The sequence below is a fragment of the Wasmannia auropunctata genome, unplaced genomic scaffold (assembly GCF_000956235.1).
Source record: "Wasmannia auropunctata unplaced genomic scaffold, wasmannia.A_1.0 LD334185.1, whole genome shotgun sequence".
Taxonomy (NCBI): domain Eukaryota; kingdom Metazoa; phylum Arthropoda; class Insecta; order Hymenoptera; family Formicidae; genus Wasmannia; species Wasmannia auropunctata.
The window spans coordinates 257,658-281,097 of record NW_012028705.1 but is presented as its reverse complement, the minus strand read 5'-3'; the positions used below and the strand labels follow the sequence as shown (position 1 = coordinate 281,097).

The 23,440-nt window shown below is 37.0% G+C and overlaps 3 protein-coding genes across 3 annotated transcripts; 1 reads left to right on the top strand and 2 right to left on the bottom strand.

Annotated features, from left to right (window-relative positions):
* Positions 1–4,897: 4,897 nt before the first annotated feature.
* On the bottom strand, positions 4,898–6,871 carry LOC105459538 (transmembrane protein 147). The gene is made up of 4 exons (XM_011705660.1): positions 6,573–6,871; positions 6,354–6,492; positions 5,363–5,584; positions 4,898–5,277 (listed from the first exon to the last, which is right to left on the bottom strand). Exons 1-4 carry the CDS (start codon positions 6,647–6,649, stop codon positions 5,026–5,028), a joined length of 690 nt encoding a protein of 229 aa, XP_011703962.1. The 5' UTR covers positions 6,650–6,871; the 3' UTR covers positions 4,898–5,025.
* Positions 6,872–6,917: 46 nt separating this feature from the next.
* On the top strand, positions 6,918–8,336 carry LOC105459537. Its single transcript, XM_011705659.1, has 2 exons — positions 6,918–7,345; positions 7,774–8,336. Exons 1-2 carry the CDS (start codon positions 7,246–7,248, stop codon positions 8,064–8,066), a joined length of 393 nt encoding a protein of 130 aa, XP_011703961.1. The 5' UTR covers positions 6,918–7,245; the 3' UTR covers positions 8,067–8,336.
* A 12,561-nt stretch (positions 8,337–20,897) lies between these two features.
* LOC105459536 (mitochondrial pyruvate carrier 1-like) lies at positions 20,898–23,064 on the bottom strand. The gene is made up of 4 exons (XM_011705658.1): positions 22,935–23,064; positions 22,312–22,641; positions 21,968–22,068; positions 20,898–21,409 (listed from the first exon to the last, which is right to left on the bottom strand). Exons 2-4 carry the CDS (start codon positions 22,368–22,370, stop codon positions 21,240–21,242), a joined length of 330 nt encoding a protein of 109 aa, XP_011703960.1. The 5' UTR covers positions 22,371–22,641; positions 22,935–23,064; the 3' UTR covers positions 20,898–21,239.
* Between the last annotated feature and the right edge of the window lie 376 nt (positions 23,065–23,440).

Below are 23,440 nucleotides of genomic sequence, written 5' to 3'. Positions count from 1 at the left end.
TTGATGAATTATGTATTCTACTATACTATACGTTCGCCATACAAAGCACTTTGTCAATATAGCCACGTTAATTATATGCAGATAAGCACCATTAGCCGCAACAAAAAGCGGGTGTTTAAAAATAGTGACGTGTAAAGAAGACATATACACATTACGTAAGCAAACGTCTTACACCCCCTCCCCTCCCTCCTCCCTCATCAAGCAAATCACCCTATACGCGAACTTTACCTTGACGCTGCTCTTCCGCGTTGGGGGCCATGATGGTTGTGTTATCGGCGATCAAGGGTGTCTCCGTGTTAGATGTTTGCCTCACGGCGAGATCGCTTTTTTTCTCCTGCAGGAGGCCGGCTTGCAGGGCCAGTTTTCTGACCGCGAGACAGTAACCCAGTAACGGAGTCGCCAGCAGGTCAAAGCATGCGGCGACCCAGGGCATAACCGAGAGATCCGACGGAAAACAACCGGTCTTCCGGGGTATTCGGCTCTCCCTCACTCTTCCTGTCCCTTCCGTTGGTGACGAAATTATGGTCGATTAGAGAATAACACCGGAGCAAAAGGAAGCCCGATGCGTGTGTATGTGTGTGTGCGGAGCTAACTGCTCCAACGGAAAAAAAAAATAAAATAAAATAAAACCGCCAACGAGAGCCGCTTCTACTCTATCGCGCGAATACTCTACTCGCGAATTTATACTCGCTCCCGCGGCTAAAACTCCGCTTCTCGCGACTTCTCTACTTCCTGGTCAAGCTCCCCGGCTAAAGCTCTTCCGAGAAGTGATCGCTGCTCGTGTGCCGTATTATAGACAGCAGATCCTCCCTCATTCCAATTTGCTTGATCCTCACTTCCGGAGCCAGTTTGCGGGCTTCCTTGGGATCGGTCAGAGAAGAGGTCAGATCTCTTGCTCGAGGCGTGCCGCGCGATTCCCTTTCGCCCGTGCGCGTTTCACTCGCTGTTATTGACGATAATGTTGTTGCCGTTGCTGCTAACGCCGTTGCTCGCTGGCGACTGTGTGCGCGCGCGCGCGCGAACGTATGTACACCCGCTGAAAATTTACATAGTAATAGCGACACCGGTCGCGCGGCTCCGATATTTCACCGACCGCTTTTTTCTGCTCCGAGATTCTAGGCGGCTTTTGAGGTCGAGGTCACTCGCCGTGATCACTCGTACACTCCTCTTCTATCGATGCGATTTCTCTTCCTGCTCCGTTTTCCGACGAGAGAGACTCCGATCGACGTGCTGTCGACGTAGAGGCGTTCAACCCAGCCAGGTGACTATAGAGACCTCGACTAAACGCTTCCCGAGATTTCTCGTAGACTCGTCAGCCGACTCTTCAGCTTCTTCTCTTTCCCTCAGAGAACACACGGCTCTATCACGGGGATGATGCAAGTATGCCCGTCCAGACGAGAATAGACTCCGTTCTCTCTGCAGCAGAGACGCGACCGGTCGATACGTACTTCTCGGCTCTCCGACGACTAGTAGGTCCGGCTCCACCGCGGCTTTAAGCAACATCGACCAGAACCCACGAGCGAGCAACTCCGTTGTACGAACCAATGGAGAAACGGTTAGCCCCTCTACGGATATCGGACAAACTTGCGCGCGATGGATGAAACGATGAATGTCCGTTTTTCCTTGAACCGACGCGGATAATCCACCGCAAAAAAAAATCGCGAACAATGAAAATTCACTAACGTGAACTTTCCGCAAGATCAGAAAAAATGAAAAAAAAAAATCTTATCTTCTCTCTGTGAGGCAAGTTCAATTTATCGCTGTGTATCACTCCTACAAAATTTACTCTTACTGATAACCCATTATTTTGCATAATATATGAACTTTCAATTGGCGGAAATGACTTTCGAAGATTTAAGTAGTATTTTATTAATTTAATTCTTGTCCATCGCTACCACCGTAAACTTGACACAGCCTATGCGCTATTGACGATGTTCCAATACATATTTCATTAGCATCGTAAATTCCATACGTTACGCCTGATGAAACCGGCTTGCATTTTTCTTGGCGGATCATGCGTCCAAAGTCCACAGTTGTTTTTCCTATTTTCACGTAATCGTTTGGCAAACGACCATCCAGGCGCGTGTATTCGGCGTCATTGAGTTAAATGAAGAGATGCCGGATCACTAATGTCCTGACCTGCCGGGTTACATCACGTATACGCCAATATATGGAGCAACTTGTTCGTATAGACAAAACGTGAACTTTGGAACCTCTTTTGGTGACGCGTCGAAATAACGTTAACTGAAGAAAAATGGCTCTTACCAAGAAGATCCTTTACGTACGCACTGTGAATTAATATTAGAACACTGAAATATATAAATGATATACCCGTGCACGTGTAAAAATACATCGATTTTGTGAATATTCTCGAAAAATTAATTAATTGGAAAAATTATATAAAATATAGAACAATCTTCTGTTATAAGTATTATTTGCGAAATAGCTATAAATAAATGTGCCGCAGATGTTAAGATGTATGAAAAAATTTAATTAAAAGGTATAATAATTTAAGAACAAAGTAAAAATCGTATTTTTGTATTTGTTTGATTAATGATTAATAAAAACTACTAAGCACTATAATATTGTAAATTCATATTTAAATTCATATTTAAATTTTATATTTTTATTATATTATTATGTATATTGTGTTTTTTGAAACATACGTTCTTTCCATAAAATTTTCTAGAAACTGAAAGTCTCGCATATTTTTCGTAACTTCTTGTAGAAGTTTCTAGAAATTTAACTAACTAAAATAAAAGAATATCTATATACCTTGTTTACTATAAGATGCTCGTAACTAATGACGCCTGAGGCACCAGATTTTTCTCATTACACCTACGTAAGTAAACGTCATGCTTAGTTTATTAGATGATAAGGGGAAAGTACAAACGTGTATCTGCACGTGATAAGTGCTTCTCAGTTACGTGATAGAGGTCATACATGATATAGTGAACTTCACAAAAACGAATTTATAAAACTGCAAAGTGTCAACTTGTTTCGAAATGATATATTGAAAGCAGATTATTCATTGACATATCGCAGATATTCATAAAATTTGATTTTTTATGTATCGATGCAATTAATTTAATTAAAGAAAAATGGTCCCAAAAAGTCATTACATTTTATTTTTACAAAAAAAATAATATGATAAAAATACATTTAATGTCGAAATGATATATTGAAAGCAGATTATTCATTGACATATCGCAGATATTCATAAAATTTGATTTTTTATGTATCAAAGCAATTAATTTAATTAAAGAAAAATGGTCCCAAAAAGTCATTACATTTTATTTTTACAAAAAAAAATAATATGATAAAAATACATTTAATGTATATAATCTAAATATTGGATGAAATAAAATTCTAAACGTAGTGACGTCATAGTCTCAATTTTATTCCTACATACACACATTCTTGTCAACCTTCACAAGAGTTTATTGATATAATGTGCGTTATTAGTTAATAGTCAATTTGAATTGTTAACGATGTCATATCATCGGACTAACTGGAGGGAGCGCCAGTTAGCAGGACTGTAGACCGATATGTCGTTCCCCTGGGCAGATTCTTGAATTGTGTACTTGAAGAAATATAAACTTGATACTAACAATTACATATATGGTTAAAGAAACTTGGAATCATTATGAATCATTGGTTTAATCCGCGAGTCGCGAGAGTTAGATACGTTATTAAAACAAAGAAACTTGATATATATTTCTGACATATCTATATTTCACAATAAATAGTTGGAATGGAAATTCCTCTGTATAATTCTCTTTAAGATGAATCAGATACTAACACAATATATAAACCGGGAAAATCCTCTGCTTTACGATGATTTATACATTTGTGAGAATTAATAAGATTAATCAACTATTAATTATCTTTCAAAAAATTCTAAGCCAACAGAATTTTTAAAAGATAATGAGATATATATATATATAAAATATTATAAAAATATATAGATAAAAGATATATAGATGAATCATAGATGAAGAAATATATTATAAAAATATACTTCTTTATCTATGGTTTCTTTGATTAATTTTCATTATGTTGTATATTTTGAACACAAATTGGGTGTATAACAGTCAATTGAAAATAGGAGGATATATTTGCAGAATTATCATCAAATTAATCAAGAAATAATTAATTAAACGTTTAGTTTCTTCCCAAGAAATATTTATACACTTGAAGAAGGGGGGGAATTGTTCCTCTTAGCTTTGGCCTAGCTTCAAACAAAACAATCAAGGCCTATCATTGGCGAGTTCTATTTTAAAATGATTGTCACCGCGAATATTTTTATGTATATACAGACCTGCGGTCACTAACGTCCATTAACCGCAATAGACCGACACGTCTCTAGAATAAAGGATAAAATGAGATGGCAGAAATTGTTCGGCCATTGTTCTCAAAAGAATATTCATGAAACGAGTAGGTATATAAATTAAAATAATAGCACTGCTACAGGAAAATGTATAGTTATAAACTTTTATTAACACAGTTGATATATATAATTTTAAAATAATCATTTTTATATTTAAACTTTCTGTTTATATTTTTTTACTTAAAAAAATTGAGTAAAAATGTAATATTCACTCTGAATCAAAGAAATCGGAAATGATCAGAAATTTATATTATTTAACATATAGCGACACAAGAGGATATTTCATGATATTATCAAGTGCATCGTATTATGTACTTGAAAAAATGCATCTTTTGGATATTTCTATCCTTAACAAAAATTCTTAAGAGATATAATCAATTAAAAAAAAAATTCTCTTTTCGCACATAATACATTATAGCATTATTTTCACGATTCTTGCTGGATATAACATTTGATGTGAGATGTTTTCACATACAGTGAAATTTATAATATAAAAATAATACAATATAAATGTAATAACAGTAATATTTATTATGTAATGTACAATTATGGTATTATTAAAAATGGGAGACACTGATTAATGTAACTGTACATCACAATAAATATGTATATACATAAATTCGTTATTACATTGTTCAGAAAATACCAATTGAATGTGCGAGGCCCGCGTAAATATGCAATGTTGTTGCACCGATGAAAAAGGTAGTGATCGCTTTAATAATAAGTGTTGACCATGGGCCAGCTAATAAAAGTGACGAAAGGAAGTCCAGCATGAGCGGCCTATATACCGTAAGTACAAGCATACCAATTACTATAGGAACTAAACCACGTCGTAAATCGTGTCTGGACCACAACCAAACCAATGTTGCGGTTGTTATGTGCTGCACCTGTAAAGAACAAGTCATATATATGTAGATTTTCTTGAATTTGTGTCAAGTTTCACATCAGAAAATATAGACAGCAATTTTTTACCAAATTGATATTCGACTCGAGACTCTTCTGAATGTACTTCCAATCAAACTCAGCGCCACGTGCTCCAACCCAGAGCAACAAGAATCTCGTAAGCAGCACTTCAGCTCCCGCCCATCCTATGCCAGCAGTTAATACCTTCGCATGGCCTTTGCCAGGTATACTATTTAGTACCAGTAAAATTCCTACCAAGTCTGCTAGATCAATGGACGACTTTAAAAATTCCTGAAATATATTTATATATATATATATAAAAAGATGTAAATCTTTATGAAAGGCCAGATATAAATTATGGATAATATCCACTTTCAGACAATTTAAAGTAGATGTGATAAGTGATAGGATATTAATGCTCGCTTGATTGCGAAGGGAAAAGATTCGATAACATATACTGCGAAGATAATTTCTTAAAACATATTTTTTTTTTATATGTATAAAAGGAAGTAAATCTTTATGAAAGGGCCAGATATAAATTAGGGATATTATCCACTTTCAGACAATTTAAAGTAGATGTGATAGGTGATAGGATTTTAATGCTCGCTTGATTGCGAAGGGAAAAGATTCGATAACATGTACTACGAAGATAACTTCCTAAAACAAATTTTTTTATATATATAAAAAGAAGTAAATCTTTATGAAAGGGCCAGATATAAATTAGGGATATTATCCACTTTCAGACAATTTAAAGTAGATGTGATAGGTGATAGGATTTTAATGCTCGCTTGATTGCAAAGGGAAAAGATTCGATAACATGTACTGCGAAGATAACTTCCTGAACCATATTCCTTTTATATATATAAAAGAAAGTAAATCTTTATGAAAGGGCCAGGTATAAATTATGGATATTATCCAGTTAAATATAATCCATATATAATCCAATTAAATTATGGATCCACTTTCAGACAATTTAAAGATGTAAAGATTGTAGATGTGACAGGTGATAGGATTTTAATGCTCGCTAGATTGCGAAGGGAAAAGATTCGATAACACGTACTCCAAAGATATCAAAACCCTCCTCTCCCATATTGTCGGCGGTTGGAAAAAATGTTGCAAGCGCCAGCATTTTTACGAGCTGCGTGAATATATAAATACCGCCGGCTTGAATGCATTTCCAGAAGGCACCGTACTCCGACCTGGAAATATCTCCCTTCGCTGTATGTCCCTTTAAATCTTAGGTTAGGAACCGAGAGCGTGTACTAGAATCGATACTTACAAGCCAGAATATTTGTAAGTCAAATAGTACGGCACGTATACCAATGCCAGGCAATTTCCGAAGTGATATAGCGTCATTTTTCGGGGAATGTTCAGTCAATTTGTAATATTAATAAAGGAATGAACAAGTCATAACGAAATTACGAGCATCGTGATACACACTACCACTATACGGCTAGTCTTTTAATTCTGTGGAGCTGCACTTGACTTTCTGCACTTGTAGTGAAACAGAAATACAAGAAGACATCAGAAAGAAAAGGAAAAAAAGATGCGCACATATAAAAAGTTCCGTAACAGAGGACAAATCTGGTGTCGCTAACTGCGGCAAACTCACGAAACTCGATCACATTTCTCGACCAGTACTCAGTGGATAAAGGGTGGATCAGGTGGATCTGTCTGAAACTCTAACCTAATCCAACCACGCTGTGAAAATAGTTCAATAAAAATCTCGTTGTTAGTTAATCTATATAAAAAAAAATATTGACAAGAAAAAATATAAATCATGTTTTTTTTTTAAGATTAAATCTGAAATATTATTTTGTCATTTTTATTGAATATTTCTTAATGGAAAAAGAAAATGATCGAATCTTAGGTTATACAGAAAGTCGTATAGAAAATATATTTTTTTATTGATTTTGCGATTATCCATTATATTAAATATCGCGTATTGTCTTATGACAAATATATGTGTCAAGATAAACTATAATTTTTATAATCGAGGAGATTGTGTTTTAATAATTCGGAAATTTTTTAATACCAAAGTGTCAAAAATTCGTAAGTATAAAAAAAAAGACAATAAAAGTAGCGTACTTTCTAACTGCCATCATTCAATTTACCATTTGGTCCTTCGATAAAAGATCTTTTTTTTGATGCCATATTACACAGTCCCCCTCTTTTATATTTTAACCCCTTTGAAAGGGGTACAGCCACCCCTTTCCCCATAAAAAGGGGTAGCTGCTAAAAAAAGGGTGCTGCAGCAGCAGAAGTATTGACTATGCTGCTGCAGCAATTTGTGACTTGTGTGCATTGAAATTTTCATGTTTTCTATTGAAATAAGTGTTACAAACATAGTATACAGATGCATTTCTATAAGTTAAGCTGAGGTACATCAATAATACAAGCGAGTTAGATACTGTTAAGGCATATATCAACCTTTGCTGCATAAATATTAAATTGGTCAATATTTTTTCTCCTGTTTTCAGTCAAAATTGATAGGATACGATACATGGGACTTCGACTGCTCCGTCAGAGCATGCTCGGTATCCGAGAGACTACTGCTCGCTGTCCCTCTCCAACGTTTCTTACGAAGGATAAACTCCTGGGGGTTGGCTGGGAGCTGCCTGTGATTGGGCAGGATCGTATTGGATCTACCCCGCGGACTACTCTGCATGGAAAGGGTAGCTCAGTTCGCCACAGGCTGTTGTCAAATCTACCTCGCAGTGTGCCTGACGTTAAACAGTTATCAGGATACCAGGATTATGTGAACCAGTGGTAGCTTTGCAAGTGTGTAATTATTTCAAGTGTATGTGCTTATTAAAAACTTACAAATTGCTCTTCTGAAGAAACAATATTTACTTCTATTTTATTTTATTTTTTTTGTATACTTATATACATGTATTATATGCTTATGTTCATATCTTTAAGTTACTTTTAGTTTTCTGAAAACAGACAAAAGTTTTCTGCAATATATATACATTTCAATATGATTAATCTTTAACTACAAAAATAAATAAGAATACGTATATGCTTTGTATTTTTCAGTAAACACTTGTTTTAAATTCTCTGATACATCATTCTCTGATTTTGAAATATTTTTGAGTATATTTTGACAGATATTAAACTCATTTATTAAATTCATTTATTAAATTCATATCATCAAATTAAACCTTTTAAAATTAAATTATTAAAACTACGCTTACTATCTATTAAAATAATGTTGAAATAGCACAATGAAACACAGAAATATTGGTGAGAAAAAAATTTCTATCCCTCCGTCTTTTCAACCCTTCACCCTTTTTTATCCTTTGAATGAAAAAAAAAATACCCACCCTTTTCATCTGATCAATCCCCCTCTCTTCCAAAAAATATGTGCTAGAGTTGTATACTGTTTATGAAAAGAAACGTTGTTAAATAGATTGATAAAAGAATTAAACATAAAACAGTATTTTTATCTTAGAAAATGAATAATGAATTATTCATAAAGATTATTGAAGAAATAGATACAATAATTTCATAATATCCACATAACTTATATGTAATGCAATAGAATATTTTTACTTTTTTTATTATATGACTATTTTTATAATAAATTTGAATTAAAGAGATATAATACCTATAATATTCTAAATTTACATCTCTTTATCTTTTTTGGGAGTGAGAAATGGGTGGAGCTTACATTCCCTACTGCTTTTCATACAAGCTTCAGGAAAAAGGGTAGTCAGTTTTATGGTGGAGTTCAAGTGCGAAAGGACGTGTAGTGTGACTGGTTTTTTAATTATTTTTGAGTAAATGTTTTTCGATATTTGTAACATTTTTGTGCATTCGCGATATGAATATGTATATGATTTTTATTATTCTGTTTCAATTGATTTCACAATATAAATTATATAAATTCTAAATTTTCGGAATATATATATTTTTATTATTTATTTGTATATTATTCTGTGAAGTGTATATGTATTTACAATTGGAAAGTAAGTCAGTTATTTCTTAAACTTTTCTATATGATGTTTGCACATTTATCACTTTCATCTTATTCAATAAATTATAAAAATTGTTTCATTATAAATTGTTTTTTTAAGTTTTGCTGCTAAATATTATAATTTTTTAAATAAGAATAAATATGACTTTTATTTATTTTATTTCTGTGTAACTTTTTGAAAAATAATCGATTTATACTTTTAGAGATACGTGTTTCAAATTATATTCGAACGATGGCGCTACAATTGATTTTCTGCACACGTATTTCAGCGTTTCACGTTTATTTTAGCAGGCATAATTATAATACCTTACAATAGATGACGTAGCTAGTGACTTTATGAAAATGTTTTTCGATATAATTGCATATTCTTAGCAAATAAATAATTCAATCTGTAATAATTAGACTAAAGATATTTAACAGATAGATTACAGATTTAGATAACTGATTTGAAAATACTTGTAATATTTTAACAAATTTAAAATAATTGACATTTTACAGTATTTTATTTTAGCTTTTGCGATTTTGTATGCTTGATTTTTTAATACTTTTTGTGAATCAAAAACAAAAATTTAAGAACTTTAATCTTATACTCTTCGCATATTTTTGACAATTTTTTCAAAAATAAACGTATACAATATAAATTATTATTTATAACATTGTTATACGCTTGTTATTCATATCACATTTAATTTCTCTTTTTCTCTACCTCTCTATTATTGTAAAAAACAGCAATACAGTACTAAATTGAAATGTAAATAATTCTAAATCTTATCTTAATATTTTAAAGTTCATTCTTTCCGATCAAAGAAGTTATCTTTTCCCCACATTTCATCAATCGTGCGCAAACGGTTCGTTTATTTGAACTTGAAGCTTCCTTCTCTTGGATTTACTTTGGATTTTAGATACGAAGGTCTCGAGCATGAGAGTGACGACACGTGGTCTCTCTCAACCCCGAACTCTGCACTTTTATCATCTCCCTTCTTCTTTGATGGGTCCACGCACTCGGCATATAGGCGTGTTTGCATTTTCTTCCCTCGGGACGCTTACGGGACGGCGCGCAATTTCGGAAAGCCGATTTCAATTCCGCTCTCCTTTTTACAGGGAGAAGCGAAAGCTCGAACGCGGGCGGCACAGGATTACGGGAATCGCACAGACAGGCCTGTGAACACGTGCGAAAATCTCGTGTCTCGACGTTTGCGCTCACGTCATCGATCGTTCGTCCGTTTAGCGTTTCTCGCGTCGGGTAAATCCGATTCTCCGGTCCTCCCCTCATTCCTCCGGGTAAGTAACACGACTTACAAGAGAAGTGTATGTTAGGATATACATCCGATTTGCGGTAAACTTTTTGGTAAATAGAAATTTGTCAGAAATTTAAATAAATTTAAGAACATTCCTTTATTTTATCTGTCTAAAATTATATTATTCTATTACCAAAGTGTCGAATTTAATTTAGCATGCAAGCATATGTGTGTATATGTATTTTTGTATAAAATTGATTCTTTATACATTTTTAAAACAGAAATTTTAGATATTTTCTTCTTTATTTTTATTACGTATAATTAAACGATAAGTAGAATTATTAGAAAAACGTCATGTAAGCTGTATTGTTCATGCATTTACGCTTCTTCCATTGACGTTAGAGTATAACGATGAGCTTCATTTCCGGTTCCGGCCTTCATCATTTTCGCACCGTCAACTCCATTCTTCCGTATTCCGCCTCCGTATATTAGCACCATTGCCTCCCTCGCACATCGGGAATTTTTGTTCTTTTATGTCGATTCTCAATCCTTTAAAGATCATACGACTTTTCGGCATGAAAAAAATTAATCCCTTTCTATCTAAATATCGTTTTATTCACGTATCGACTTTTGAAAAAAAATTCGAGATTCATTAAAATTAATATAGTATGATGAAGAAAGATAATCCATGGTGGAAAAATTAATAGAATTTTCATAGTAAAGAGAAATGTGGAAAATGAAAAGAAAAATCCATCTCTCTCTATTTTCTTCTTTTCCGTTCCACGGATGTTGGCATATTTCTTATTTCTGTCAGCGCCGGGATATGGAAAAGCCCATAGAATGCTTTCTATTCCTCGTGTGTAACGCATAAGTACATTTTTATACAACGTAGAAATTGATATATTTTTCCCACTCAGCAGAAGCAGTATAGGAAGGAATAATGTCCTTTCTTCAGGGCTTCAGGCAAAGTTGTTAATATTCCACTGGTGCCTACGTCCTTCTGGGACAGTCTCTGCCATCTCATCCATGTTACTCTTTTTTTTTATCTTAGTTCTATAATACCGGAAGAGTATCAGTACAAGAAAAATCCTCGATTGCGATGTTGGGAGTCTAATAAGACGTAGGTTGAATCGGATCGAAATCTTTAAGTGAGTTTCTTTGGAAACTTTCAAGTAACGCGGAAGTCCAAAAGATATTCAAAAAATATATAATGGGTGTCTGCAAAGTTAGAATATCAAATATTTCTTTTTGTGTTGTTCGATTTTTAGTCCTCATACGGGAGAAAATTGCATTCATTACGAACAAACGCGACTTACAATTAGAGATAAAATCTAGATTTGCAAAAATATATAAGATGTATAGCTGTGTATATATAGCTATGTAAATTTAAAATTGTATATATAGATTTTGTACTATGTATTACACGGATATTATTATATTTAAGGTTTAATTACATTTATAATTTCATCACAATACGATGTCATCGAAGTACAATATGACGTTACAATTATAATCATTGAATACTTTATTTTAAGCAGATATTAAATACAGTAACCGTATCGGAATTGTACGAAAGATTCGTCGCGGTATCTGTTTTGATAATAATGATGGCGGGGGATAAAGAAAGAAGGATTTTAACTGTAAAGATGCTTAATGAAGTAGATCCCGGAGCTCGACGTAATTTCCAACCGAACTCTTTGATTGGCCATTAAGCCGCGATTTGCATATTTAAAGCGGGAAAGAAAAAAACGTCGGGCGGTGGGTGAAAAAAGTTTTTAACGAGCATCTCTTTATTATTTAATGTCTGAGACGGTGTTGCGCGGAAGTGACTCTAATTAAAGAGATATAATTGGCGGATGTACAAAGGCGAATAAGGCTCTCCGTTCCGACGAGCCGCGCTGTCGTCGATATTCCTGCGCGGCGCCGCGCTTCCAATTAATCACTCTTTCGCGCGGCATTAATACTATCCCCGTGTTTTAAGAGAAGGAACGGTTGTATCATCCGCGAGAAACGTTTTATTAGACGGGTTGTTTGGCTTTGTGTGGCTTTGTAAAAATAGAAACTCCACAGACAACCAAAATAATGAGCAAAGCTCGCGCGGACAAGAAAACTCCTATAATGAAATAACAAAATTACTATACGAAAATTACAAAATTAAAAAGTATTAATAAAATAAATATACTAAATATAAAAGTTTTCGGGCTATTCGTGCTATAGAGCGTAATCTGCAGCAAAATTATTAATATCTTTTACATACAAAATTCTCATGTAAACTGGCAATGTATAGTTGAATTTTTAATAGCAACTTTTTCTTCAAATCTCGAAATTTGACCAATGATAAACATACTCCTAATGTTTAAGTATAATAAATAAGTTCTCTTTTCGTCTATTGTGAGATGGTATTCAGGCATGACATTTTAATTTTCCAAAATCAGTCGGCGATATAATATGCATAAAGTGTAAGGACGAAGCTGCAGTCTGCATTTCTTCTGTTGCACAGTACGGATGCGGTCGTCGAAATATTGCCCGGGCCATTAAACATTACTGAAGAATGCTTTTAGCATTCCAGATATCTCTAGCTTGTTTGAGTTTTGGAGGTTATCGGCGCGATCCGAGGCTTAAGAACTGTCCTTAAATGTGCCGTAAACGCGGGCCCGCATGAAATAGAAGAAAAGAGGCGACCGCGAGAGAGCAAGTCGTGTCTCTAACTTTGTAAAGATGCCTCGCGCTTTACCAGCCCGACCGGAGTCCAATAAAAACTTTACAGCCCCCATAATGAATGCAAGAAATAATTATCTCATGAATACATTAGTTTTAGTATCTCCCGACACGGACACGGCCCGTAAAAGCGGCATTGGATATCTTGACCTACGATTTCCAGTGCGTGCTCGCTTCCCTACGATCCTTAATCGCCACTCGCTCGCCGCCCTTTTTCTCTTTCTCGCAGTCCAGTCGTTCTTCCTTCCTTCCTTCCTTCTCTATTTCTTTCTTTTCTTTACACTCGCCGATATATTGCCGAAGAAAAGTCGCTAGTAAGGATCAAACGTTTTCTTCGAAGCGTGTTCTATTCCATTTAAAAATTAATTAGTTCTTATTTTATCTGAATACTTAAACGATAAACAATGTGCGAACGATGTATAGAGATATCGTGCATGGGACACGCGTTTGATTCGAAAGGAACGTCGCTCGTTTCGGCTGTATCGGTGGAAATCCTTTATGTGAATATCCTAACCGGGGTAGTGAAGTGGGTGGCGGTTTGGGGGGAGGAGGGGGAGGGGGACGATGTCAGTTGGGTGGAAAGGGAGGTGGTGCGTCGGTGCTGTGGCATGGAGTGATTGATCGTCGCCTCGCGACACCCCCGTGTTCTCGTAGAGTGGATAAAGGGGTGGAAAAAGGAGTGGAAACCCTTTCACGCTTTCACGGATCAGTCACAGGATCACGTTTTCCGTGCCATCCCCTCGCCCCTTGGTACACGGGACATGCATCACCCTGCCATCCACTTCTACTTCCCTGACTTGTGCGTTTGCTCGTGTCGATGTCGCGGAGATCGAATCTGCAAACTTTGCACGCGAAGGGAATATACTCCTCCCCGTCGCGCGGTTTATCGATCCCGCGACACGATTTGTCGGCGATATCAATTTTCGAGGGCTTTTACGTTTAGAGGACAAAACGAAGTTTGGATTAAAACTGGGATGAGGATGCGATAATTCGCATCATAACACGCGAAAAGCCTCGCTTTCCTAGCTCTATATTTTAATGACAACACTCTTCATATTCTCACGACTCAATTGAATTTATCGTGTTTTCCAAAAGGACGATCTGACGAAAATGTCGCCATCATTTACGGGACGTATGCTTCATCGGAAGCGAACGGGTAGATGGCGGTGGCTCATACATCAGACACCTAATTCCTTCTTTCGCTCGAGTGTTCTCTTATATCTTATATCTTATAACTCTTATATCTTATCCATTTAGAAGTTCCATTTGGCGGTGTCCGCGCAAGCCGACCGCCTTGTCATTTCCAAATTGACGAGCCACTATGTGTCGCTGATATCCGCAATTTTCTCGCACACTGGAATTATCTGTTGGCGAAACCGACAACTTACTAAAGAGTTATTCGCGCGCGTACCACGTCTTAACTTTCTTAGTTGTGTTGACAGATCCTGATTGAAATAAGGGTACGAAAGAAAACCTATTATGTGACCTCGAAATCCTTAAAAGTTACCTATTAACTCATATAGATTCTAAATATGCTATTTAATTTTATCTATTTAATCATAATTTCTATTTTTTTCAATAAAGAAACCGATTTAATAAGAAAATTAAAATGATCTCTATGAATCGCAACGCGATTAACTTTATTATTAATTTATTATTGCTTAATGTTTTATTATACAAGAGTTTTGCAGTTTTCTAATTAAAGATGCATTCGCGATCGATCGATAACGGCCTTTAGGCGAACGATGGCCTCGGCAAATCAACTATGAAGAATTGTGGGGATACAGGAGGAGAAATTGGATATTGCTGCTAAATATTTGAAAGACTCCCGATCCGTAGAATTTCCTTGATATCCCACGGGACGAGCTGCGTCTCGCAAGTTCCCCGGAAATCTCCCCATCCTTTGGTTTTGAGCGACCAATTAACAAAAGAGCTTTTTTAGCGTCGTTTACGGTATGCCTATATGGGGAAGAGTATCGATATTATGTCCTAAAATTGGAAAATTTTCTCATCTTTATTTCAAGACATTTCAAGCTTAGCTGACGGCTTAAAATCTCAGCAAATAAAAACACTATTCAATTTTTCCTCTTTGAAAAACTGCTTTTTTGCTTAAAATATACTGATATAATATTCAACTGTTATATATCATAATTATTAATTAAATGGATAAAAAAGAAGTAAGATTATGTATTATCTTTAGGAATGTAATAAAACTGAATGGAAGAGAAAATATTTTAATGTCATTCTTTTTCCACGTATGCATTAAAGTTTGTCAGAATCAAAGCTGTCCAGCTTTCGTACTTCAAGCGAATTGCCTTACGTTGACTCGTCTATCTTGATCGAAAGGGACGAGACTGTAGACCTGGCTCGGGGAGAATTTTAAAATTGAAGATCCTAGCCGAGAGACGTAGGTGGAAGTACGATTCCCCTGGTTCGATCTTAGCTTGGATCGGGAGAATGTGTTTTTCCGCGCCCTCAAACACGTCACATGAATAAAAAATATCCTTCAAAGTTGCCAACCCCAGCGTCTGGCGGAACGTACCGGAGTCCCTTGTAGCGGCCAATCGTAAGGAGGGTAGAATGTCGGAGCACTGCATATCCGAGAAAATGGAAATCGAAGAGAAAAAGATCGTGTGTTATCGCGGCTCTCTCTCTCTCTCTCTCGCCATAATTTCGAGTGTCAGAAACAAATTTTGGAATTTTTACTTTTTCCTCAAATTTGTTTATTTTAAAAATCATTATTTATTGCTATTTTTCTTCCTTTGAAATTACTGCTATACCAGACCGTTTACATATTTCAAAACCTGCAAAACAATTTTTGGATCATATTCAAACAGTTCTCTTTAGCAATATATACATATTTTTTCTCAAAGATTATAAAATACAGTAAATCAACCAGAAAGATATATTTTTCTACGATATGCACGTTTCATTCATAGCTAGATTACTTTCTCCGCGATCTATTAGTTATTTTTTTCTATCGATTATCAGGATCCAAACTATTGAGTCTGAAAGTTCGACGGACAGAAATGGCAAAGACGGCGATTCGGTAGGTCGGCGTCGATAGCTTCTTCCCGCTGAAGCTAACCCTAATATATTGGATCGAGTTTACAGGGGGATGGAGTCACGTTGCGCGGGATAGAGCGGGTGGAGATCTGCGAAGGTAGGGGTCGGTAGAGGGTTGGTAGAGGGGAAGGAAGAAAGGTTACGGGTCATAAACCATCCTCAGTCGCTGAAATCGTTCTATATGCGAGTTCGTACATGTATGCGAGTGTACGTGCACGCGCGTCCATCTACTTCCGTATCCGTGCGGTAGCACGTGTGATTCTCGCGCAGTACGAAGCAGAAGTTGTTTACTGCCTTCTGCGAACTTTTAAAGTAACGTAATCCAAGTGCGCGTTATACGGCATCGATCGATTCAATCGTAGAGTCGATGTGACGTTTATTAATCTTATGAGATATCGATTTTGCGTGATAGAATGTATTTGACACTGGCGGAGAAACTGCGCGAGGGATGCACTGTGCGGTATTTGAAATGAGAGCATAAAATGAATATCTTTGCGAATAAATTTCTGCGAAAAGAAAGTCGAATATTCTTGTATAAAATTGGTCTCAATAAACTTATTTTGTCATCAATGTACGTGTAGAACAGTGAGAATTAAGTAACCATTTTTATATTTTATGCACCTTTGTGCATATTTTTAAAAGGATATTAAATGTAAAATATCTGTACATCGCTATTATTAATCGAGATAATTTGTACCTAACGGTTTTAGGATGTCTATGACTTGTGGAAATACATTGCTGACAATTTCGGTTGAGAACCACGACGGGTGTGTAATATGAAGATAAGATGTCCCCCATGTTCCCATGTGCCAGGCTTCTCGATCGGGGATTATGTTGCCATCTACGTTGACCCCACCCCCTCGAACGAAAACATCCCGTCGTAGTGCGCCGACCAAGTCCAACCCCATTACCTTTCGCACTCTTACGTTCGTCATTTCTCGTGAATCCTCGTTTCTTATTCGTCGTAAACTCATCCGAGGGAAATGGGCAAGCATTCGTTTCTACTTCTCGAGATCACTTGCATTTTCCGCGCGAATTACCGAGATTACGTCGTAACGTAATTTCAAAGACGACGAGTATTCTTATCTCCCTTCTGAAATTACTTGCTTGGCCAAATATGGCGCCTCCCCTTCGGAGAAGAGAACTGTCGAATTTATATATTTATGTAATTTTCGGGAAATGATGCGCAAGAAGCACACTCATGATTTTTTTAAAGCAGCGCGTTTTACTTTCTTATGGTGTACTTACGATCGTGCGCCTCCCCGAATCCTATGTTATTTTACAGGGGTGGCTAAAGTACATTTTTATGAATCCACCAGGAGTGTATACATTTCGCAGTTGGTGCGTTAGATTCTGCGGGAAAATTCTGTTTTTCGATCATCTTTTTTTGTAGCTATGTTTGACTAATCTCGAAATATCTATTTTTTTGTTGTTTTGACAACGGCTAACATTTATATTCAATTAATATTTGGTATTACAATAATATTCCGCTTATAGGAAAGAGAGAGAGAAAGAAATATTCAGAATATTGGTAAAAGAATCATAGAAGAAAGCTACTAATTTAGCTTCAATCAAGATAGCCCATTTTACTAAAAGAACATTATTGTTAAATTATTAATTAAGTTTGAAGAAAGAAAGCTGAAGAGTTATTCTAGGCGAAAAGGTTATTTCTTTTCCTAAATATAAAATACCGCATATATCTGCGACGTATATTCATGCTACATATACATATAATAAAAAAATATCGCAAGTACATACTTAAAATGATTACGACTAGCGCCCCCAAGACCCTGTTCGTTTACACGAAATATTTCCTCGATTTTCCAGGGAAACACTCTTATTCCTTTTCATCCCTGACATAAGAAATCGTCAGCATTCCGAATGGTAAGTCCGGTGTCAGCCTAATGTATGTCCTGCATGGTGAGGGTGGGTGCTTGATTCATTTCACCCTCGGGGTTCCCGCCGACGACGGCGCGCAATTCGCCACGCATTTCAGAAGTCTTCCCGCTCAACTCGTGCACGCGAATCAAAAATCCACCCTGCAAGACTTTACACGGGCGTCATAAGCTGACGCACTTAATTTAAAGATCGTTTCAGCGTCGAAAAGTCTCGGGGCCGAGGGTCGTTCCCCTTGATTTTCTCTCTCTCTCTCTTTTCCTTTTTTTGGCCTTTTTCCTGCAGTTCATGCAACTCCGCGGGGGCGGCTTTACAATCCGAGCATTCCGCTTTACAGTTCATTTCGCTTGCGGCGTCGCCCTTTTCCTCTTCATCGAATTATTTCAAACCCGTCGACGGAAACGTTTTTCGATTGCGCCCAGCGTTTCCGAGGCGCCACGCCATCCATCGCGCGATTTTGATTGTATTAGTGACGTTCTGTTTTTCTTCCCCCAACACGCCTGTACTCACTGTTACTCATTTGCATCTACAGATTATTAAAATTGATTGCTTTACTTTGCATATCTTTGGCATAATAATGTAATACAATTAATGCAACATGTGATACAAACATATTGTATCAATCTATATAAAAACCAATACGTTTAATCTAAATATAATCTCATTAAACACAATGTAGTTCCTTTAAACACAGCTCTTACTCGACACTCAATTAACATAGGTATTTTATTGATTCGTCAATTTCGCGACATTTCACGGTTTCGATCGAACTTGGTCGCCGTTGACATAAGTTTCGAGATGCCAGTAACGACGGGGTGAGGATGAGAAAGAGAGAGGGTCGCAGCTGCGTAGGCATGTGGCAAATTGCCGAGCTGCCCGCTGCCTGGAAGGAAACGAAGGTGGAAGCGTCTTCGCGAAGGACGAAGTGGACCAGCAGGAAGGGCGAAGCGGAGGAGAGGACGATGTACATCGCGGCGGTACGAAGGAACGATACGATGCGAGGCGAGATGGAAGGCAGAGGCGGCCGGTAATCTGTGATTCAAAGAGAGCGATCCATCTTGCGACATGCCAGGATTCAATCGGCGGCATTTGTTTGTGAAATCAGTCCCGAAGGACTCTCCCTGTCGCTCCACGTCTCCTCTACGTCTCCCACCTCGTATACGATTCTCCGATTGTCTCCGCGCGGGCACGACAAAACCCGCAGGACCGAAGGACGTGAATGGAAAGCGCCGGATTTGTCTTATCGGAGGACGGAGTGTAGAAGGCGATTATTCTGATTTGTGACTAGTGGAAACGGACAATACAGACAAATTTAGAGGTATACCTTGCAACTACGTCAATTTTGAACTACGTCAAATTGACGACGACGTGCGCGATGTATTGACGATTTGCAATAAATATAGTTAACGCGGCTTAATCTGAAAATAAAAAGCGATATTTCATTTTTTGAAAGCCCACTTTCAAGTAACTTTTCACGAGCATTGCGGATACATTGTTGGATGACGTCACTTGAAACATTTTCATCAACGAGCGGCAAAGGAGCGCCGGCAGGGCGTGCCGCATGATCGACGCCAAGCGCAGGGGGCTAATAAGGCCATATATATTTATTCAGCTAGTCGGGGGTGGATTTTATATCCCTGGACAGGACTGGTGGACGGAAGGAGAGCGAGAGGCGAAGGGAAAACCGTCGTGGAGAGGAGGACGGCGCGGAGCTTAGCATTCGGAAAATACCGAGGATAGATTCGTGCGTCTGATCCGTGCCAGATCCCATAAAATGACCCTAGCACGATCGAGTGCCCGCCATGCCGTGCCCGCACCCCTGTAGTATCGCGCGCGCGAGAGGCTACCCCAGAAAATTATTGCTCTCCTTATACATTCGTTCGTACTGGACCGAGTTGGGGCCGAGTCGAATAAACTTGTGCCCTTTAGACATGGGAAAGTAACGGTAGACGAAGAAGAGAATGACACGTAAAATAGAGAAATAAGTTCAAGGCTAGCAGAGAATAAGAGAAAAGGAGATGTGATTAATTTTGAGGAAACTGTTTAAAAGAAACAAGTTTATATGAATGTACAATAAAAGGACTTAAATATTTGAAAATAGAAAAAAAAAAGATGTTCGATCAAATCATCGTTAAGACTGAATTGATTTAAAATTTGTCAAAATATCCATAAATAGAAGAGATAAACGATGTAAATATAGCGTTAAATATAGCAACGTCGTAAATATAAAGTGCCTCGTATCAGAAAAACTGCGGAACCTTATCATTTCAGTTGCGATTGGGGAAAGATAATGTGGAGCAAGATATGTTACATATCTCGGAGCGTGCACCAAGTTGGGTGCTTGCAACACGCGAGCGTTGAATTATAAATACTGCGCGTTAACTACAATTACCAGAAGAATAGTAACGGAATAACTTAATAAGCGGAATCGTTCGGGTGTATATGCAACAGTGTTAACAGTGTTGCGCCAGGGTACATTACGCCAGGCCCTCGAGGCTGGCTTTCCAATATATTAGCAATTATTATAATATATTACACGCTCACGCGCGCGCTTTTATAATAATTGCCACGGTTAAATCTAACGCCCGCGCTACTATTGTTTGCATCTTAGATGGTTGCAATAAATCTGTTGAGCAACGATGAAGTTTGTCGTGAGTATCAGAGCGTTACCCGGTTGATAACATGCTCCGATAATGGAAAGAACATATGTATATATATTTTATATTTGCACATACATTTTTTTTCTTATACACACGATAATGGGAATGAAGCAACTGGAAGAAATTTTCTTTTACAAATTATTTTTGACATTTCATGCGCATATTAAGTTTACGTATTATTTATTATGTTTTGCCGGAGAGTAGAAAGTAGCACCTCACTACATCATATTATTATTATTATTATTATTATTATTATTTTGTTAAAATTCTACAGCAAAAGCCCGTATAGTAATAAAAAAGTTAATTTTACTAGTGTTTCGCATTTTGTACATTTGCAAGTAAGCATGTCGTCGTAATGCATTACTCGCGTGGCCTACTGACTTCCCACATTACTTATTCCGTTCGGGCTCATTCTGTTGGCCGTAGTGATAATCGAGGAATCTGTAACCTTGCGTGAGTTGGGCCCCGACGTTTGTGATGTGGCATGCGAGCAGCAGCAAATTTCGCGGTTGTACCTTCCAAGCAAATCGCATGAATACCATGGAGTATAGAGTCAAGGCTAACAAATCAGAAAGAAAATTAAATCATATGTAGAATATAGGAAACTGACGCGCAATTAACATGCAAATTAAATGGTATATTTACTGACACGTGATTTATCATTTTATTAGTTTGTTATTTCATTATTATCATGGAATGATTTTACAGCTACGTCTTCTCGTTACGTGAATACGTAAGTACTCTCTGAAATATTAACGAGACTCGGAGGAAAGACTCTTTGGAGTAGCGGCCGCGTTTGAGAGATTAAACGCAATTAAACTTATAACATTTTACTGTAACATTTTACTTGCAGACTGGTTTTGGGTCGGTATGCACCCTCCCCCCTTCCCCCCAGACATTCGCAGCGTGCCGCTCATTAAGAAATAAACGGTTATTTGCTGCGCTCGAGCAGCAATTATTTTATGGGCCCCTCTCGAGCCTCGCCCCCCCACCCCTCCCAACCCTCTGTTAGTCGCGCATCAACTCGCTCTGTCGCGATTATTAAGAGACGGTGAATGAATTCTTCGAAAGGTCTACCGCGGGGTAAAGCCGTAAGCTATATATATATCGAACTCACCTAAAGTCATTTTGCCGCTAATGATTTTCGGATGCTTTCGCGTGTCAGATATGGCCGCTATAGGTATCATCCAGTTGAATACCGGACCCCAGAAGTGCGTGCTTAAAAAAGTAGTTCATTTTCCATAAATTGCGCTTTCGAGCAAATCTAAAATACCGAGTACAATAATCTCAAAAAGAGGGACGAACGTTTCACTATTCAATGGTATACGTAATATTGGAAATTGGAGAATTGCAAAAAAGAATAGTTTTTTAATTGAGAAAATATCGATTTTAATTTTACTTTATACATATACACCTTTTTTTTTTAACAAAAATTCATTTATCTCGTTGAGTGAACATTACCTTAGGAAATAATCTTTGGTTTCTTTACTTAGTAGAGATTTTGAGAGTCGCTTAGACATGATGAAAGAAGTCGGAATACGATATCTACGAGATTTTTAATCGTGTGCCGCAACGAGATTCTATGACGTGCAGCAATCGCGGTTATGTATTTGCTTTGTATGTAACCTAAGCGGCTCCGACACTGACAGTTCCAACTGAAAGGCGTCCAGATCAAGCGACGATAAAGCCGATATCAGGATACATAGTTTACTCCCGTAACTTCTGATTACCACGGCCTCGCTACGCGATTTATCGTCAAGCACGCGATTTGGCTTATTATCTCGGGAATTTCTATAGAAATCATATAATAATATTATATGTATATATATATAATAATATTATAATATAATATTATAATGATGTGTCGATTTGCGCCGCAATTCTCTCTTTGAATTAATGCACTGCCACACTGCTTTAGATTTCTTACAGCAATTAAGTTTTAAAACGCGAACACACTTTTAAAACACTATGACGAACGATAAGCGAAATGACGTTATCGCGATGATAACGAGGAAAGATTATAAATCATTTTTCTGGAACGGAGTAACCGTGATCTAATGACGTGAAAGTAATGCATTTCATACTTTAGTCTCAAGTTTGTAGAAGTTGATTTTTTTTAACTCTAATACACTTTTTTTTATGACAGTTGCCACGCTACGTGCGATCTGTACAGTCGGTTCTATGACTATCGAACGCTAACTGCCGCCTGAATCGTCAGAAAACCGGAATTTCAAGTCGAGATTTCTCGAGTCGCTGTTTACGCTGTTTACGAGCCTCGCCAGATATAGTTTCGTAACAGGCGTGTATTTTCATAGTATAGCCAGTGATCCGCGTATATCAAGGTCGCCTACTTATCATATACTATTTGTTTATGCAATGCAAATGAAGAGTTATTATCATGTATATGTACATAATGGATATTACATGTCAAAATATTTAAATATATGCATAACTATTACATATATACGTCTATTTGTGCGTAAACTTGAATATTCAATCGATTTGTTAAGCTACGTATAAGGTAAGGTAGTACAATTTCAAACATAGTAAAATTCTGTATGACATAAGAATTTAATTTCCGAGATTCAAA

Coding starts and splice junctions, on each gene's coding strand:
- LOC105459538 (XM_011705660.1), bottom strand. CDS start 6,649: ATGACGCTATATCACTTCGGAAATTGCCTGGCATTGGTATACGTGCCG. Junction 6,493..6,572: donor ACTTACAAATATTCTGGCTT/GTAAGTATCGAT, acceptor AGATATTTCCAG/GTCGGAGTACGGTGCCTTCT. Junction 5,278..5,362: donor TCGAGTCGAATATCAATTTG/GTAAAAAATTGC, acceptor TGTTCTTTACAG/GTGCAGCACATAACAACCGC.
- LOC105459537 (XM_011705659.1), top strand. CDS start 7,246: ATGACAAATATATGTGTCAAGATAAACTATAATTTTTATAATCGAGGA. Junction 7,346..7,773: donor TACCAAAGTGTCAAAAATTC/GTAAGTATAAAA, acceptor TCCTGTTTTCAG/TCAAAATTGATAGGATACGA.
- LOC105459536 (XM_011705658.1), bottom strand. CDS start 22,370: ATGTCTAAGCGACTCTCAAAATCTCTACTAAGTAAAGAAACCAAAGAT. Junction 22,069..22,311: donor ACCAAAGATTATTTCCTAAG/GTAATGTTCACT, acceptor TACTTTTTTAAG/CACGCACTTCTGGGGTCCGG. Junction 21,410..21,967: donor TAGCGGCAAAATGACTTTAG/GTGAGTTCGATA, acceptor CTGATTTGTTAG/CCTTGACTCTATACTCCATG.